The sequence below is a fragment of the Gossypium hirsutum genome, chromosome A10 (assembly GCF_007990345.1).
Source record: "Gossypium hirsutum isolate 1008001.06 chromosome A10, Gossypium_hirsutum_v2.1, whole genome shotgun sequence".
In the NCBI taxonomy this organism is placed as follows: Eukaryota; Viridiplantae; Streptophyta; class Magnoliopsida; order Malvales; family Malvaceae; genus Gossypium; species Gossypium hirsutum.
In genome coordinates, this window is record NC_053433.1 from 118,114,274 (window position 1) to 118,133,908 (window position 19,635).

Consider the following 19,635-nt stretch of genomic DNA (forward strand, 5'->3'; position numbering starts at 1 on the left):
TTGATGATATGTTAATTGCTTCAAAGAGCCAAAATGAGATAGATAAGCTGAAGGCTCAGTTGAATCAAGAGTTCGAGATGAAAGATCTAGGTGAGGCCAAGAAGATTCTCGGCATGGAGATAAGTAGAGATAGACCGAGAGGCAAGCTCTGTTTAAATCAGAAGCAATATCTGAAAAAGGTATTACAATGTTTTGGTGTAAATGAAAACACAAAACATGTAAGTACCCCACTTGCTTCTCATTTGAAACTTAGTGCTCAATTATCTCCGAAGACTGAAGATGAAAGAGAATATATGGCGAAAGTCCCATATGCTAATGCAGTTGGGAGTTTGATGTATGCGATGGTGTGTACGAGGCCTGGCATTTCACAAGCTGTTAGAGTTGTGAGCAGGTATATGCATGATCCTGGAAAAGGACATTGGCAAGCTGTGAAATGGATTCTACGGTATCTTCGAAAAACCGTAGATGTTGGTTTAATTTTTGAACAGGATGAAGCACTTGGTCAGTTTGTAGTTGGATATGTTGATTCCGACTTTGCTGGTGATTTAGATAAACGTCGTTCAACTACGGGGTATCTGTTTACTCTTACGAAAGCCCCAGTGAGTTGGAAGTCTACCTTACAGTCTACAGTAGCTGTGTCTACTACAGAGGCAGAATATATGGCAGTTACAGAAGCTGTTAAGGAGGCTATTTGGCTTAATGGATTGTTGAAAGACTTAGGAGTTGTTCAAAGTCACATAAGTTTATATTGTGACAGTCAGAGCGCTATTCATTTAGCGAAAAATCAAGTCTATCATTCAAGAACCAAGCATATCGACGTAAGATATCACTTTGTGCGGGAAGTCTTTGAAAGAGGAAAAATTCTACTTCAGAAGATTCCGACAGCAGATAATCCCGCAGATATGATGACCAAGGTGGTAACAACAATCAAGTTTAATCATTGTTTGAACTTGATTAACATCCTGAGAATTTGAGCACCTTTAGGTGTATGGCGCTCGAGAGCGCATTTGGAGGCACTACAAAAGATAGCTTTATCGAATTTGGGGAGTTGAAGGAAGTGTGTGAAGATGTGATTATCCTAATCAAATCTTCAAGGTGGAGATTGTTGAAAAGTCAAAAATGGGAGGTGCAAGTGGCACCGAAAGAAAAAAAGTGATAGGCAAGTTGTTTAAAGTTGAATGGGATAATTGCAATTTTGGTCCCTAAGTTTTTAGGTCATTTACAAGTTAGTCCCTGAACCTCAACTATAAATAGGCCTAACCATTTCTCATTTCAACCATCCCAACCAATCTTTCTCTCTTAGTTTTCTCTCGTCTCCCATTTGAGAATTCTTAAGGAATTCTATTTGTTTGTAATATTTTGGAGATAGTAAAGTTATCATCTGGTGTTAGTGCCCGAGGACGTAGGTATAATTTACCGAACCTCGTTAAAACTCTTGTGTTCTTTCTTGTCCTATTTTTCTTTCAATATTTGAGGGTACAATAGTAGTATTTAATTGTGCTATTAAATTACTATAGAAGGGATATTCTGTCTAAGGAAAGACTTGGTATTTAAGAGATCCATGTGATCCACCTCTCTTTCCTGGGAATTGAACTTTGTGTGATTTTTTAGTACAATAATTTACACGCTTCCGACCCTATTGGAACAACATGGTGTGCTTTCTCAATAATACAGATTCTCGGAACCATTGCAGTGATGTCACAGGTAGCATGGGAAGTGTTCGTCATCTTCATTCCTGTGACTGCAATTTGCTTATGGTACCAAGTAAGTGAAAGTTCACATTTATTACTAAGTTATATAGAGATGTTTAAATAGCTATACCATGCCCAAAGAAAAACCAAGTATGACTTGATATAATTGTTTCAGCAATATTACATACCAACAGCAAGAGAACTGGCACGCTTAGCAGGAATACAAAGAGCACCTATTCTTCACCACTTTGCAGAATCACTTGCTGGTGCAGCAACAATCCGTGCATTTGATCAAGAAAATCGTTTCATTAATGCAAATCTTGGTCTCATTGACAACCATTCAAGGCCCTGGTTTCATAATGTCTCAGCAATGGAATGGCTTTCTTTCAGACTAAATCTACTGTCCAATTTTGTATTTGCTTTCTCATTGGTCGTGCTGGTGTCGCTTCCTGATGGAATCATTAATCCAAGTGAGTATAATCCAATATGGTAATTTCAGAAGAGGAAATTTTTTTTTTACCAATGACCACTAATCGAAAAACGAAAAACTTTTCTAACAGGCATTGCAGGACTGGCTGTTACATATGGAATAAATTTAAATGTTCTGCAAGCTTCAGTAATATGGAACATATGCAATGCAGAAAACAAGATTATCTCAGTAGAGAGAATACTTCAGTACTCAAACTTAGCTAGTGAATCAGCACTTGAGATTGAAGAGTGTAGACCCCATAATAACTGGCCTGAAGTTGGAACCATTTGCTTTAGAAACTTGGAGGTAAGGAATGTTAACAACCATCCATAATGTTCCAAACATTATATTGTAAAGCTTGAGATGCGTTTACTAACATTTTGACTACCTTACAGATCCGTTATGCTGAGCATCTTCCATCTGTCCTAAACAATATTAGCTGCACATTTCCAGGAAGAAAAAAAATTGGTGTTGTGGGAAGGACAGGAAGTGGGAAATCAACACTTATACAGGCTATTTTTAGGATAGTTGAGCCTAGAGAAGGGAGCATTATAATTGACAATGTGGACATTTGTAAGATAGGCCTTCATGACTTAAGATCAAGACTTAGTATTATACCACAGGACCCTACAATGTTTGAGGGAACTGTTCGAGGGAACCTTGATCCTCTCGTGCAATATTCGGATAATGAAGTATGGGAGGTAATTGATATTCATAAAACTTACCCTTAAACTGAATATAATAGACAAATATGCATATAGTGATTAGAGTGGCATGCATGTGAAATTTTCAGGCTCTGGATAAATGCCAACTTGGTGAGAGAGTGCGTGCAAAGGAAGAAAAGTTGGATGCTACAGGTGAGGTTTTTAAACTTGGGGAATTAATTCATAGAGTGGCTGTATCTCATTTGTTAATGAAAGGTACTGATATTAGAATGTGTTGAACAGTGATTGAAAATGGGGAAAACTGGAGTGTAGGTCAAAGGCAATTATTCTGTCTTGGAAGGGCATTGTTAAAGAAAAGCAGTATTCTTGTACTGGATGAAGCAACAGCATCAGTTGATTCTGCAACTGATGGAGTGATACAGAAGATTATTGATCAAGAGTTCAAAGATCGGACAGTTGTGACAATAGCACACAGAATTCACACTGTTATAGACAGTGATCTTATTTTGGTTCTAAGTGATGGTAAAACTATGTAGATGCTTACATGCACGGACACACACACACACTTTTTAGAATTGTTGAAAAACAAATTGAACCATTTTGTGTTAACAGGAAGAGTTGCAGAGTTTGAGTCACCTGCGAAACTACTAGAACGAGAGGATTCATTATTCTCTAAGCTTATAAGGGAGTACTCCATGCGGTCTAAGACCTTTCAACAGCTTAGAAAATCTGCTTAAGTAGAACCTGCAGCAAGCACAATAAAGGAGAGAGTGGTGGAATCTCCAGAAAGAAGTAGTATGCTAATAACTTGTCCAGGATGTAGTAGCCCCATTGAGTCATGAATTGTTATTATGCTAAAAATCTTGACATCCTATGTAGCATACCATCTGTGAGACACTCAAATACTATTATTGTTTCTGTTTCTACTATTTGTTATAGGAGAAACAGAAGATTCGTCTAAAGCCAGGATTACAAACTTTTTCTAAAACAACGTATTGTGAAATAATTTAAATTTAAATTATCAAGTTAAACCTTGATTAAATATAGAGTGATAAAAAACTTAATAACTTATAACATGATTTAATATTAGTATTTTTTTTTCGATACCAAATCACAAGATAAAAACCATACATAAAGAAATCTCAGTTCAAAACTTATTATTCCGAGCATAAGTTAAAGCTTTCATCGCCATAGATTTAGCTAGTTTACTCCCTTCATGCTGCTGATCCGAACTCTGTATCTGCTGAAATTGAGTCTTCATGGCATTAATATCATGCATTAGGAGCTTTAGCTTCCGGTGGATTGTTACTTCTTCACTGTTTAATATGCGCCTTATTGTTCTGTCTCTGCTCCATATAGTACATGAAGTGATGCTTATATCTAGCAGCTTCACAAATGCTAATCTTGCAATGATTAGTTTGCTTGTTAAACGGTCTTCTGATGAGAAGTTTACTGCCTGCAACCATATTTGCCCTCTGTTTCCATTCCAACATAAGATGATGAGCAGTTTGTTGAACGCCCAGAAAACGGGTTTTAAATTTTTTTTTCAAACTAATTTTGGGCTTATATTTTTACTTTAAACTCTTTCATTTTCGGATCATGATGAGTATACCTAATGTTTGCAATAGCTGCTTTCAACACTATTAATTATTTAGCAAAATAAATAATAGCATATTCTACAAAAAATAAATACTTTTATTTATTTTAAATTATATTTAATCATATTTTAATAATTTAAATTTATAACTTGTTTGCGTGACTGAAATGTACAAGGCAGTCCTACGAGAGTAAAATTAAATCTGAGGCAAAGTGACTACTTTTCCAAACGTGAGACGAAATTCACCCTCTCTCTCACGTTTCTTTTCCTGGTTCTTTCGTCTCTTTTTCCCTTTCCTAATCTTTTTTCCTCTCTTCTTTTTCTACTCTGTTTCTCCTATCTTCTCCTTTCATAACAAACCATAGCCGTCGCCGCCTCCACACAGTCCGGCGTCGTACCTCCGATCAAAGGCCAGCGATCATCTCCTCTATTCGAGAGACGTCCCATTCTCAATTCCGAGGCTCCCGCTGTTAAATGGTTCAAAGAATGGTAAGTTAAACATCTTCTTTTCAGAATTTTCATTGCTTTTTTCGAATTTAGTCCTACCGTACTTTCTGCCACTGACTAATTTATTTTTAAGTAAATTTTTTCTTTGCTTGATTAATCTATGAGCCTTCTTTTTGAAGTAAAATATGCTTAATTTGCCTTTAGTTATAGCATAAATGCAGGTTGGATTTTTGAACGAATATTTCGGCATGGTTTTGTGCTCAACTTCTCAATACCAGGGGCCTTGTGTTGCTTTGTTTGGGGAATTAAACAGTCTATTTATTTCGTGATGGAAATATGCCCTAGTTCTTTTCACAATGCCTTTTTTTCCTGTCCTTTTTTAAGATTCCCTTCACTGTATTTTCATTACATTCTAGGTCTAAAAGATACCATGCCTTGTGTTTTTGGTTTTATAAAGTCATTTTAACTAAAGACTGGGTTGTTTTCATGCCCTAGGGAGTTGATGTGGAAGGATTAGCACTTTTTTTTTGTCATTTTCTTCTTTATAGATTTGTCCGGCCTATCCTTCCTCATTCAACTGTTTTGTTTAGATAACACATTAAATAAATTGAAGGAGAAGGAGAAAGAGCCTGAAGCACCAAAACCTGAACCAGGGCCTACTACTGAAGTTCATTTTCTTTGCAGCTACGAAGGCTGTGGAAAAACATTTATTGATGCCGGTGCTCTGAGAAAGCTTTTGCACATTCATGGAGAGAGACAATATGTTTGTCACTGGGAGGGCTGCGGGAATGTATCTTGTCTAGATCTTCCCACTTTTGATGCAACAAGGAAAATTTTGGATCTTCAATAATTACTGGCACATAATGAAGCAGATCTGATTTATTCTTTGCTTGGGAGTTGGGATTATGAAGTGCTTGATTTCACCTTGAACGTGCTTCATTTGTGGTTGTTATTTTGTTATTTATTTGCAGATAAATATAGTGCTTCTTGCTGGTTATTAATGCGGTATACTTTTTCTTATACTGCAGAAATTTTTGAACAGTTCAAAACTGAAAACACACTTTCTTATTCACACTGGAGAAAGATTTTATTTTCCCACATGAAGGTTGTGGTAAGGTGATAAACCTGTCTCATCTTCTAATCTGTTTCTTTGTAATTTATATGCTTGTTCTTTTATCTGTTTGCATATATCTTCTAAAGTAACAATGTCATAATCAATTTCTTCTTCATTTGTTGGCTTTGTTGATTTCTCAGTCCCTTCTGGTTCTGAAAAACAATTTTTCTTTTGATTGTTTGTTTTGGGCTACCTTAAACCAAATATAAAAGTTATCTTTGACCAATGGTTTGATAATTATTACCTTATCCAAGTGCTGTTTCATAATTATTGAAGCTAACATTCTAATTTAATATAGATCATGAATCCATCGCTATATTGGGTGAGATTTCATTGATTTTTATTAAAAGTGCAGTGCCCTTTTCAAGATTAGTAAATCAATTTTCCTTTCATTTTGAACAAAGCCCGACATGTCTGTGCTAATCTGATAGGGAAGAATAGTCATAAGCTACATAATGTAAAATCCTATGCTTTTCTGAAGTAGGATTTACTGCTTCCATTGTGCTTTATGCCCTAACCTTAGATGGGGATTTGATAGGGAAGAGTCGTAGTAGGCTACCCAATGTAAATAACTCAACGTTTAAATAATTTGTGACTGTACAATGACAGATTCTCGGAAGTAGGATTTAACAGTTCCATTGAAGTAGACCTACTTCGCTTTAGGGCATTTTAAGGCTGCTCCTTAATAGGACTGGGAGGTCTTTGCCCCTTCATGGCGTGTTTTGAAACAACAATCTGATAGGATAGGTGTTCTACTTGCCTTTTGTTTGTCCTTTACCGTTCCGCATGTGTCCTTTCTCTGGTCTCTTGTTTGTTTGCTGAGTTCACTGGTAGTGGTATAATTGGTCTTGGTGCTGCTTATGTTGTATTTGAGCCTCTTTTTTGATCAGTAAAGATCTCTTTTTCCTTTTAAAAAAAGAGATGAAAGAAGCTTGGATGTCCTAGAATTATATCTTAACATAATAAGGCCATTAAAAGAGACATTATCATTTTTCATTTGTGCTTTTCTTAGCTTTACTAGTCCTGTGAATTTTTAAGCTTTTCTAGTCTTGTAGATTGATGTATTTCCTTATTAAAATAAGTTAGATACTTCTTAGATTAGATTTAACAAAGACAAGTTTTGATTCTTCTATTACCCATTTAAGTGTGTAGTTGACTGTCTTCAGCGTCACTTTTACATTGGTGATTCATTTTTGTTTTGCTGCATATGCAAAGCATCTCTAGTAAATTGGTTTCTGCATCTGTGTTGGCTTGATTTTAGTTCTAGGAACCCGCTGGGAGTTGTGACACATGTAGAGTTTATCTGGTAGTTTATCTAGTAAATTGGTTTCTGCATCTCTAGTCCATTGATGTGTGTCTGCTCCATGTTTCTGGATGGTAATCACATGTCTTGTCAATTCCTTTTGAGTTGTGACATTCTGTTTCTTAGTTTTCTCAATAAATCTATACTTCAGTTTTAAAAAATAAATATTAATCTAATTGGGATACTTGTTAATATTGATATTAATTGAAGAATTGGTGAGTTTCAACCGGTTTGCGTATTGCAAAGGTTTTTGAGGTTTTGAGTTTCATGATCATCTGGTGGAGATTGGCACGATTCATGTATGCATATATGTTTTTTTTTTCATACTGCTAGGTGCTTGCTTTCATCAGTAAGGATTGGGTAGATTTTCTTTAAAATAGTTTTGAATTGAGCTTATCGATGAACCTAGTTGGGATTGTTTGTGTGCTGATGTGTGTATCATTTGGAAATGGCTTTTGATTGAAATATTCAGGTAAAGGCATGGCATGGTTGGAATTAGGGATGTAAGTGAGCCGAAGAGGTTTTCTTATATTACAAAGTAGTTACGAATGGTTATTGTGTTGCATTAGAAGATGTTAACTATGTGTTGTTGTTTTCTTCCTTATAAAGAACATATTTGCCTTTTTGATCTTACAGTGAGAGTTTTCATTAGAAGTTTCGTATTTGAATCATATTACGATTGGTTTATTTTAAAAAAATCCAACTAATGCTCGAGTGATGTACTCATCTTTTGCTTTGGTATTGTTAATTATGTAGCAAAAGAAGGTCTCTCTTTTGAGGAAGTTGACTGTGTTTGAAGGGGGCTTCAATTGGTCCTTCGATTGACTTGGCCATTCATATTGACCCAAGGTATCTGTCTACAATCTAATGCTTTTGTTTGGAATAACGTTGCTGTATACTTTTTATTTGATTGTTGTTTCCTGTCTGCATGGCTGTTAATGTTTATTTGGCACCTTCCATATAAATTTCGCTGCATGCATCTGTAAGTGAAATGTGTATGTATATATTCTTTTGATATATTTGCATGCATCTGTAAGTGAAATGTGCATATATATATTATTTTGATATATTCTTTCTTTCTATCTGTTTGTGTGTGTATATGTTTTTTCTTTTGATATATTCTTTCTTTCTATCTGTATGTGTGTATTTGTGTATTTATTATTTTGATATAATTCTATCTTCCACATAAATTTACGTGCATGCATTTGTGAAATGCATGTATATGTATTCTTTTGATATATTCTTTCTATATGTGTGTATAAGTTTTTGAAGAAATAAAATTTAAATAATTATAATTAACCTTATATGCACGTAATACATGTTATTTAAAACAAATGTTATTGATTCAAAACATTATTTTTCCCCTATAATGGAAATAATGTTATCTTAATTATAAAAATCAAATTGGACTGAAATTTATTGTCTAATTCTATCTTAGATTTTAAGTTAATTACATTATATGTAAAATATTCCTCATTCATAATATGATTTCCCTCTAATACATAAATTATAATTGTGAAAATGTAAGGAAGTTTTTAAAATTAACGTATTTTTAATAATTTTACTTAAAAAGTCAAATTGGCCGTTAAATTAATAAATTTTATAGAATTCTGTAATTTTAATAATAATAATTTTTTGAAGAAACAGATTTTAAATGTTATTGGTTCAAAATATGACTTTTTCCATATAATGAAAATAATGTTGTCTAAATTATAAAAGATTAAGTAGGTTGAAATTTATTACCTAATTCTATCTTAAATTTTAAGTGGATTACATTATACATAAAGCTTTTCTCATTCATAATATGATTTCCTTTTAATACATGTAACATGAATGTGAGCTACAACAAATAAGAAAAGTCAAGTTACAGTATTGTGAACTATTTCTTGTGAAGCCTTTGAATTAAACGGAAAAGGTACAACCTGGTGAAAAAGATTTTAATATTAACTATGAATTGGCTTAAACAGTAGTAGAAGCATTGATGAAAAAATCAAACATATTTTAAACTTGAAACTAGAAAGATGAGTAGCAATTCTTGTAAAAAATAAGACCTCTTCAAAGTAAACGATTTCTTTTTCCTTCTCTTTGCTAAAAATAAGTAATTGGAGTGGCTAAAAATAAGAATTTTTGTTGTTGAACCGGTTTTTATGGTTTTGGGTTTAGTCTCATCCAGCCCAAATTGAAAAAAAAACCCAACTCCAACCCTAAACTAACAACTTGGCCCAATTTTAAAAGATAAACATCCATCCCACTTAATTAGCCCAGCTCAATCCATGTACAAGAAATGAATTTTAAAAAGAACAAAAATCTAATAAGCATAATTTTTTCGTGCAGCAGTTGGAACAAAGCAAAAGCTTATAGCTGCTCTTGCCTCTCAGTCAGCCCTCAGCACCTTCCCGCCGACCACCTGCGAGGTAAGGTCTGGCTCTTTTTTTCATTTAACAGCTGCCTTTTTGGTTAGCTACTAGCTTATGTTTAGGACCTCTCTGGTTCATGGGTGGTTATATTTGTTAATGTTAAGTTATTAATTGAAAAGAAAGATAAGAAATGAGAAGTATTGGTGATTTTTCAATTTTTTTCCGCTTTTCCCTATTTTTCAGAAATTTTCTTTTTTTAGGTTGTGCTGGTTGGACAGGGAACTTTGTGGTCTGATTAGTTCGACCACTGGTTCGATTCTGAAATTGACCACCAAACCATTATAAAGAAAGTTAATTATAATAATTTTTCAGAAATTGACCACCAAACCATTATAAAGAAATTTAATTATAATAATTTTTCAGAAAGATCCTTTCTCCTTTTGGCAGGCATTTTTTGTTGTGGAATGTGCTTGGGAAAAAAGAAAGAAGCAGAAAGAAGAATGGTTCATAGATTTTCAACTAGATTATTGAATGTTTGCATAGCTTCACTATGTAAGGCCCATAAATTGGAGAAAGCTGAATCAGTTATTATTGATGGTATAAGATTGGGAGTGCTCCCTGACGTTGTAACTTACAATACATTGATTGATGCATACTGTCATTTTGGAATTGATGCCGGTTATGCCATTCTTCATCGAATGAGAGAAGCTGGTCTTACCCCAGATATTATTTCATATAATTCTTTGATAGCTGGTGCCACTAGGAATCACCAAATAGCTCGGTCTCTTGATCTATTTGATGAAATGATTGAAAGAGGCATAGTCCCTGATGTTTGGAGTTACAATATTTTGATGCACAGCTTTTTCAAGTTAGGAAAACCAGATGTGGCCCATAGGGTTTTTAAGGATATTATACTTGCTGAGCAGTCACCTTCTATTGCTACTTTTAACATTATGATGAATGGTCTTTGCAAGAATGGGTATACAATGAATGCTTTTATGTTGTTTAGGAACCTACAGCGTCATGGATTTGTGCCAGAGTTATTGACTTACAATATTCTTGTTAGTGGATTATGCAAGATTGGTAGATTAGGGTCAGCAAGGAGGGTTCTTAAAGAAATAGTGGAATCGGGCCATGTTCCAAATGCCATAACATACACTACTCTATTGAAATGCTTCTTTAGAAAGAAGAAGTTTGAAGAGGGAATTGAGCTATTGTTGGAAATGAAGAGTAAAGGGTATACATTTGATGGTTTTGCTTATTGTACAGTTATTGGTGCTCTAACTAAGATAGGTAAGGTGAAACAGGCAACTGAATTCATGGTGGACATGATTGAAACTGGTATCGAGCTTGATATAGTATCTTATAACACACTAATTAATTTGTACTGTAAAACTGGTGAGTTGGAAGAAGCCTATAAGTTGTTGGATGAGATAGAAAAGAAAGGGTTGGAATGTGATAAGTATACACACACTATAATGATTGATGGATTGTGCAAGGCAGGTAACGTTGAGGTGGCCGCACAACATTTGAAGTATATGAATATGATGGGCTTTGATTCAAACTTGGTTGCATATAACTGTTTGGTTGATGGGTTGTGTAAAGTTGGTCAGATCGATAATGCGATCAAAGTCTATAAATCAATGGAGGTAAGAGATTCTTTTACCTACTCCTCTTTGGTATACAACCTTTGCAGGGACAGGAGGTATCATTCTGCAGCCAAGCTCTTGCTATCTTGTTTACGAAGTGGCATGAAAATTCTGAAGTCTGCTCAACGAGCTGTCTTGCTTGGTCTTCGCTATTCTGGATTTCCTGGAGAAGCAAAAAGGCTGAAGTCTAAGATTCGCATCGCTCGAATATTGAATCATTGATAATTTAGTCATTATTTTCGATTTTAGTGTTAAAAGTTGGAAGATTATTTATTTCAGTTGATTTACCATCAAGGATAATTCATTTTGGATCTAGGTCCTGATTGAAATAATGTGTTTCTTTTTGTTGTAAGTTCAATGGTTCTCTTGGGGTAGTAATCCTGTAGGCCATGATAGAGATCAGCAACTCTGAATCAAGCTGCATCTACCGTGTAATGCATGCTCTGTATCTGTATTTCCAGCATATAAAAGCAGATGAAGTGATATGCACTGCTTGGAAACACTAGACCAGCTTCAGGAACTATGTAGCATGTTCACAAGAGATTCATCTAAGAAGCTTTTTACATGATTAGCTTCTGGATTATTTAACTTCATTTTCTCCCTTCCAAAATTCAATTCTTGAAGAATTTCCCTAATGGAATCATGTAAGGAATCCCTTCCTTTGAAAAGTGAAATATTTTATTCTTACTGTGACATAAGGAAGAACTTTGCTGTTATTTTATACTCTTAAAGACTTGTTGCGTGAGGGAACTGGCATTGTTTTAGGAGGTGTGTAGACAAACCTTGTATCGAGGGCTTTTTTCTTTATTATTCATTTTTTTCCCTCTATCTATATGTATGTAAGTAAAACAATTCTTGTGCTGTGGACAATTTACAATCTTGATGGAAACAAAAATGAAGGAATAAATGTTCGTTTGAAGAGCTTGATGCATATTTTAAAGTATTTACTAAACTACACGTGTAGCTATATTCTTGTAATTGATTATTTAATTTTTTTATTTACAATGTGATGAAATTGTTTGTTTTTGGAATCTCTTACCTTACCATCTTTGGAATTTGAATATTCTGATTCTTTTCAGTACTGTACCATTCTACAATTTATACGTTTACTTTCTGATAAGTCTATACTTCTTTATTTTATATTCTTCTAGTTTCTTTTTAATTAGTCATTCTTGCAACATGTACTTTCTTTTGTTATTATTGGAACTTTGACATTTAACTTTATTTTGTAGGGAAATGCACTGCTTTTTTTGGCAACCTGTTGATGGGAACCAGCTGATGGTTGATGGGCTCAAGTGTGGAAAATCAGAGGACCTTAGCAGTTTGTATGGACTGCCATGCAAGATAAACTATTGTCCAATGTCAAGCATTGAAAGAGAGGTATGGTCGACAATCCAATTTGCATTATATGCAGCAATGGACAAGAGACTGTAATTCTTGGTATAGAGAATTGTCATATTGCACAAAATTTTTTGAATAAAATCGTGCCTCAGCGACATCAATCCAGGTTATTTTCCTTATCCTTATCTGAATGGCTATTGGTTAATTATATTGATATTGGAAATGATCTTGAATGGATTACAGTTTTTCGCTTAATATACTGGAACCTCTGGAAACAAAGAAATAATCTTCAATGCTGGTTTTGTTATCATGCACAGTATCGCCTGGGCTCGACACATTTTTTGTCAAGGTCTCCAAGATAAGATCCCAAGGCCGACGGCTTTCTGCATTTTTGTAATTTTGGGGTTACAATATTTTGATGCACAAGTCGTGTGAATGAGTACCATCATGCAGGTTAAGGTTTGGGCAATTTATGATGGTTTAGATACGGTAGATGGGGCTTCCTAAGGTAGTTGTTAAGTGTACAGTATCAAAATGTGGCCGCAATGCAACGTAGAGGCCATTATTGTTACTATCATAATGGATTTTGGAACTGCCATGCCGCAAAATATCCGCATCATCATTGTGATTCGGAATCACGTTTGTAACGGGCGTTACCCTCAACAGTGTCTGCAAGAGGGGAAAATAGCGCTGCAAAGCCCTTTTTCTTCAGATTTGCAATGAAATGTAGTTAAAACCGTGTATCTTCAATTTTGTTTAATCAAACTTGTTATAAAAGTAATAAATGGACTAAAGAAGTTCAAAAGAAGAGTTATTTGTTGTTTAATACATATATGAAATTGATACAAGTGGATGGAAATGGTTTAAATGAATTGAAGTTGGGATAATGAATTTCTGTAATGTATATGTATATGTGTATATAATGCTAAAGACTAGAATTAAGTATGCCAATGGTATTGTTAGCTGAAATGGTTGAATTAATGTATTGAATTGCTTATTTAGGTGTTATAAACTGGTGCCATTTGGACCTTTTGAAATCAGATGATCACATCGCGATGTCAAGCTCTCAACGTTTTGACACATCACGATGAGGACAAGTCAAGTAGATAGGTCGCAACACGATAGTTTGTACATTTTATAATTCGGTTTTTATTCAATTTCGAGTCTTCTTATGAACTTTCTTGAGTTCATAGATTATTTGGATATGATTTTAAAACATATTGTGAATGCATAATATACTTACCAGCATGTGTAAATGGTTATATTGTGTTGTAATGATTGCCCCGACAACGAATGTGACATTTTATAGTTCGGATTTAGCGATTGAGTCGAGAATGAAGTGTTACAAGACATTCAAAACATGATAATAGTAATGGTGATGAATCTTATGATGATGATATTGTTGGTATAAAAGAGATATAATACTAGTTGGAAGAAATGATATAATTTTTAGTAAAATTTAAAAGTTATTTAAACTATTTTTATCATTTTTACAAAATTTTAATATTTTTTTAGAAATTTTATGATTTGCAAGATTTTTAATTTTTCTTGGATGATAACGTGGTGATATCATATTACATGTTGCAAAATTATAAATAACATTAAGATCTAATCTAAGAAAAAATTATTGATTAAAGTCGAAAATAATATACTAATCAAATTGTATATTAAAACTTAAAAGTACATTCTAATGAAATAGGATCAGATTAAAATATACGAGTTTTAATTTTTTTTTTATCACCTCTTACTCTTTATATCGTTTGAAGTGTCATCCTCAAAATATTTTTCCTTGATCATTCTTACATAGAGTCTATTTCGTGATGGATGAATAAAGTATAATATTCTCTAGGAATATTGTTATTGATGGACAAAGAGGAAAGAGATGTCAGATTCTCATGATAGAATGTGTGGAGAGCTGCAGGGAATAGGATTAGAGGTTAAAGTAAATGATGGAATGGCATGCACCATTTAATCAAATAAGGCATTCTTGCACTCTTGAATTTGTTGCCTCTATCATTAAAATTCTCTATAAAATTAAAAGAAAAATATTGTCTCGATCGGGAGAATTATACAAACTTAGATACATTGATGTTAGTGTATTTTAATCTATGTAACCAACATTACTTCAGTGGTAAAATTTAATCGAGGATCAGAACAAAGAATTACAGGAACTGTCTTGTTTCTACATTAACATCCCAAGTTTGGAGAAAAGAAAAAGAAAAATGTAAAATTGGAATATTTCCATACCAAGTACTAAAACTAGAACTACAACTACAACTAGAGCTAGCACCATTCACTTCACTAATTAGAAAGTTCAGGCCGTTCATTCGTTAGTTCAACTCTTTTTCTAGTCAACTTTCTTTCTTCTGTCTTCTGAGTTGTGACCGAGTTGAGTTGTGCCTCCACTAAGTAAAGTTGCAGCTGAAATTATACTCACTGTACTCTCTACTCCTCTAGTTGCAGTTTCTGATTCACTAGACGTGAGGAAAATCCAGACGTAGAGTGATGGGCTGCTTCCAGTCCAAAATCCCTCATCAGCTTCCTCCTCCACCTCCTCCTCCTCCGCAAACTAACTCAGATCTAGGTCGTTTTCTTTTCCTTTCCCATTTCTTCTCTTCATACACAATATAAAATAATTTATCCTTCATCCATGGACTCTTTATTTATTTTTACTTATCAGATGGGAATGGGGAACAGCAGGCGGTGCCCGCATTCAACGAGTTCAGCCTCGCGGAGCTGCGGGCAGCTTCCAATGGATTCAGCACTGACCTCATTGTGTCAGAGAGTGGAGAAAAGGCTCCCAATGTGGTGTACAGAGGGAAGCTTAAGAGCAATCGAGTAGTGGCCATTAAGCGATTCTCGAGGCAATCATGGCCCGACCCTCACCAGTTTGTTAACGAAGCTGCTATGGTTGGGAACCTCCGTCACAAGAGGTTGGTCAATTTGATCGGCTGTTGCGCCGAGGGTGACGAGCGCTTGTTGGTCGCTGAGTATATGCCTAATGATACCCTCTCTAAGCATCTTTTCCATTGTATGTCTTTCACCCTCATTTTTGCCTTTGCTCCTTTCTGACTTTTTCCTTCTTTTCTTTTTACTATTAAACAATGGCATCCTCCTTTACTCCCTTTGATTGCGTATCTATGAAAATTGCTACCAATAATGCAGGGGAAAAACAGCCTTTACCATGGGAAATGCGCCTTAGAGTTGCTTACCATATTGCTCAAGCCCTTGAGCACTGCAACGCTCAAGGCCTTAAAATTTATCACGATTTAAATGCTTACAGAGTTCTTTTTGATGAGGTACATTCTCTTTCCACCCCAATATTTTTCTCACCTGTGCTAATTTCCTTTCCACCATAATATCTTTCTTTTCCGTGCTTCCACTGCTTTAGTAAATGAGGGCTAATTCATGAAGAGATTGAATGTTATCTTGTTTATTGTTACTACATTGATGAATATTTGTTTTATTATTGATCATTAGCTTCAACATTCTTTATGATTCAACATTTAAAGCTCTTGGGGATTTATGTATGACATGGGACGGCTCTTTTTGAAATGGGTAGAAAACAGCACCTCTTTAGCTGTTCTAGAACCTTTCCTGCTAATTTTGCACTCGTCCATGATATTTGGGCACATTTGTTTTCATTACATTTTGAATGTTAACCACATTCTCATTTGACATTCATTTTAGTGGTTGGCCTTGCTAGTCTGGCATGGGCTTTGTGGTTTTGGAGATCTCAAAATTAATTGTTTCAGCGGGATAGACTACTAGAGAGATTAGCATATAGGATCCATCTTAATAAATATTAAATAGCCATGTTCCATAAGTAAAATTATAGATTGAAATTGTGCTCAACGTTTATGACTTGTCTCTTGAGGCAGATCAGTTGCCAGCATTGGCATTTAGCTTTTCTGTTTCTTTTCTAATTTTAATTTCATTTTATGCCAGGAAGGTGATCCTCGGTTATCTAGTTTTGGACTAATGAAAAATAGCCGAGATGGGAAAAGCTACAGTACAAATTTGGCATATACTCCTCCTGAATTTTTGAGGACAGGTATGTGCTTCTGATTTCAATTATTCACTTATGGACAACTAGGATTTTCAAATTCAACAAACTAGTTTTCTTCTTTAATCTTGAAGTAAGAAAGAAAATACATTTCGTAGCCTTCTGAAAAGAAGGGGATTTAGTGATTGAATTGATATTCTTTCACTGCTAAATAATTTGAATGTTCAACTCTTCAGGCAGGGTCATCCCCGAAAGTGTGATCTACAGTTATGGAACTGTACTCCTGGATCTCTTAAGTGGAAAGCATATCCCTCCCAGCCATGTATGATACATTCTATTATCCAAATTTAGTTCTTTTCTTTGTATTTCCCTGCTAATACTGCTCTCAAAGTTCTTAGTGAGGAAAAATTGCTGTTCTGGTAGAATTTGGATATATCTTGAGTTTCTTTGCAACTTTTTAATGTAAAATTGATCCCGGCATTGGAATTCAGTTATTTTTCTGTACATGTAAGCACCGAGAATTAGTTGGACCCGAGGCTTTTGGTAAGTGTTTTATTTACCATTTGGCTAGGTTCCATGAGAAGTTGTTGTTGGGAGGCTTAGAAAGTCAAGTAAGATATGTAAAATTTTGGCGGGGTGCAGAATGTCCTAACATAGAAGTCCTTAATATCCACTGTACTATTATGGAACTGTTCTATAGATGATGTTGAGCTTTATCAATGTCCCATAAGATGGGTCAATGAATTAAAAGTAGAAATCTTATATTATATATATATATATATCCACAAACACAGATACACACATGAGTCCTGCAGTGTTTCAAGAATGGTGGTTACTTTCGTTTATCCTTGGGGAGGCATTAGTCAGGGACTTCTATGTTTTGATTATTTTGGTATTCTTTTTTGGTGACTGCTGATATTCTGCTTGTTTATCTGTTATGATCTTTGTTCTCATTTACTTACGTTGGATACAGCTACATCTGTAAATTTTGTGTCATCAATTTTGAAACTATTATGTGACTTGATTCTCCAGGCCTTGGATTTGATAAGAGAGAAGAATTTATTGTTGTTAATGGATTCTTCTCTGGAAGGACAATATGCTAATGAAGATGCCAGGGAATTGGTCGAATTGGCTTCAAAATGTCTTCAGTATGAGGCTAGAGATCGACCTGATACCAAATTCCTCCATTCAGCAGTGGCACCTCTTCAAAAACAGGAGGTGAAAATTTCCAGTCATTGAACTCACTGCCATTTCAATTTTAGAGTATCATGTATCGATGCATCTTAAACCCTACTGAAGTAATACATTCCCTTGCTTTCCATAGGTTGCCTCAAATATTCTAATGGGTCTATCAAAAACCCCAGTGGTGCTGCCAACTATGATTTCCCCGCTTGGAAAGGCATGTGCTAGGATGGATCTTACTGCAGTGCATGATATCTTACTGAAAACTGGTTATAAAGAAGAAGAAGGTGCAGAAAATGAGGTGGGTTACGGCTATTTTACTTTGTCAATGTCACATAATAACTGGCTATGCATAGTTTCATTTGTCTGTCCCTTCTGTGGTTTAATTTGCTGGCACTGCGTGATTGGTGAAGCTGTCATTCCAAGAGTGGACACAACAGGTTCAGGATATGCTGAATACAAAGAAATTTGGAGATATTGCATTTAGAGACAAAGATTTTAAAAATGCTATTGATTACTACTCAAAGGTAACTTTCTTCATGCGGTGTACTTGTTTACTATTTGACAAGCTTGCTTACTGGGATGTTATATTAAACATAAGTTAATTTTTAATTTTTATTCTAGTTGTTAGAAAATATTCATTGGCCTCTGAATAATCTCCAAAAGAGAGTTTAACCTGCTAATATTTCATGTTTGGAGTCCAACTTATTTTTTTTCTGCTACATAATTGTTTTGGGTATTAGGGAATTGCTTTAGCTTGATCAATCTGCTTTGTTCCTTCATTTCCTTTCTACATGCTTGTAAACTAATTTCAACCTGGGTTTTGAGTTTTTAAAGGTAGTTAACGTTTTCCCCTTGAATGCAGTTGGTAGCGATGATGTCTGTTCCTTCTGGTACTGTATTTGTGAGAAGAGCCCTTTCATACTTGATTATTGGCCAACCAGAACTTGCCTTGAGAGATGCCATGCAGGCTCAGGTATGCTTGCCTGAGTGCCCCACTGCCTTCTACATGCAAGCTCTTGCCCTCTCCAAGCTTGGAATGGAAACCGATGCACAGGACATGCTTAATGATGGAGCCTCATTTGAGGCAAAGAAGCAGAATGGCTGGCGTGTCTAAGCAGCGATCAGGCAGTATTGTTATTTTTTTTTCCAAAAAAAGAAAAGAAAAGAGTTTGACATAAAGAAATGTGTAAAGGATATTAAATATGATGGAATAAAATAGAGTAGGAAAAAGACATTTGGTTCTGGTGCTGCTGATTTTCTGAACAAGTTTTAGTTGAGCGTTTGGATCCTTGTAGCATTCTGAACCAAAACTCAGCAACACCAGAACCCGAGAACCTAATCCCTAAAAATGCGTTTTGTCCCTGTAGTATGAAATAAAGCATTTTGATCCTTCATGGTATTAAATTTTGTAAGGTTAAACCCCAAAACCATGACATGAATTTTCTTTCGATATGTGGCATTACTGAATAAAATGGGTTCCATCGTCTTGACCAGGGCCACTCAAGAAAAGATCAAAGCCACAATTTTAAGAGGTGTGAAATGCTTTATCTTAGAAGACAAGGATGAGGGTTTTTAGTGCTATTGACGAGCGGATGAAGATATCGAGGTGGGTGCAGCTGCCCCTGCCGTTTTATTCTACGAATCTCGTAAGCTTGGGAACCCATTTAAAGTGTATAGGTGTAGTTATATGAAACTGTTTTGTGATCCGTAAGAGCAAAAATTGTTCCCACTCTGAGTTTTGACAGTTTAGTGAAAGAACAATAAAACATAAGTGGAAAATAACAATATAGTAGTTTAAGAGATAGGACTGT

At 35.0% G+C, this 19,635-nt stretch overlaps 2 protein-coding genes across 37 annotated transcripts; both read left to right on the top strand.

Annotated features, from left to right (window-relative positions):
• Positions 1-1,278: 1,278 nt before the first annotated feature.
• On the top strand, positions 1,279-13,441 carry LOC107936369 (putative ABC transporter C family member 15). Of its 35 annotated transcripts, XM_041078454.1 has the most exons (14): positions 1,279-1,764; positions 1,867-2,161; positions 2,252-2,466; positions 2,556-2,861; positions 2,954-3,017; positions 3,108-3,347; positions 3,438-4,911; positions 5,554-5,814; positions 5,898-5,985; positions 8,043-8,135; positions 9,621-9,700; positions 10,091-11,936; positions 12,525-12,799; positions 12,951-13,441. In XM_041078454.1, exons 1-7 carry the CDS (start codon positions 1,696-1,698, stop codon positions 3,560-3,562), a joined length of 1,314 nt encoding a protein of 437 aa, XP_040934388.1. In that variant the 5' UTR covers positions 1,279-1,695; the 3' UTR covers positions 3,563-4,911; positions 5,554-5,814; positions 5,898-5,985; positions 8,043-8,135; positions 9,621-9,700; positions 10,091-11,936; positions 12,525-12,799; positions 12,951-13,441. The 35 variants fall into 35 exon arrangements, with proteins under 35 accessions (XP_040934388.1, XP_040934395.1, XP_040934389.1 ...); XM_041078461.1 differs by lacking the exon at positions 10,091-11,936 and having other exon boundaries at positions 1,678-1,764; positions 9,621-9,705; positions 12,525-12,672; positions 12,877-13,441; XM_041078455.1 differs by lacking the exon at positions 10,091-11,936 and having other exon boundaries at positions 1,678-1,764.
• A 1,412-nt stretch (positions 13,442-14,853) lies between these two features.
• Positions 14,854-19,223, top strand: LOC107934645 (serine/threonine-protein kinase BSK2). 2 transcript variants are annotated; one of them, XM_016867126.2, is made up of 9 exons: positions 14,854-15,217; positions 15,314-15,664; positions 15,799-15,932; positions 16,582-16,687; positions 16,876-16,961; positions 17,672-17,857; positions 17,964-18,122; positions 18,235-18,348; positions 18,687-19,223. In XM_016867126.2, the coding sequence occupies exons 1-9, from the start codon at positions 15,139-15,141 to the stop codon at positions 18,936-18,938; spliced, it is 1,467 nt and encodes a 488-aa protein (XP_016722615.2). In that variant the 5' UTR covers positions 14,854-15,138; the 3' UTR covers positions 18,939-19,223. The 2 variants fall into 2 exon arrangements, with proteins under 2 accessions (XP_016722615.2, XP_040934397.1); XM_041078463.1 differs by having other exon boundaries at positions 15,077-15,217; positions 15,334-15,664.
• Positions 19,224-19,635: the final 412 nt, after the last annotated feature.

Bases quoted from the DNA above. Each gene is read 5' to 3' on its own strand.
- LOC107936369 (XM_041078440.1), top strand. From the start codon at position 10,108: ATGTGCTTGGGAAAAAAGAAAGAAGCAGAAAGAAGAATGGTTCATAGA.
- LOC107934645 (XM_016867126.2), top strand. From the start codon at position 15,139: ATGGGCTGCTTCCAGTCCAAAATCCCTCATCAGCTTCCTCCTCCACCT. The intron at 15,933-16,581 runs GTACATTCTCTT...ATTTTATGCCAG, and splicing joins ACAGAGTTCTTTTTGATGAG to GAAGGTGATCCTCGGTTATC. The intron at 16,688-16,875 runs GTATGTGCTTCT...TCAACTCTTCAG, and splicing joins TCCTGAATTTTTGAGGACAG to GCAGGGTCATCCCCGAAAGT.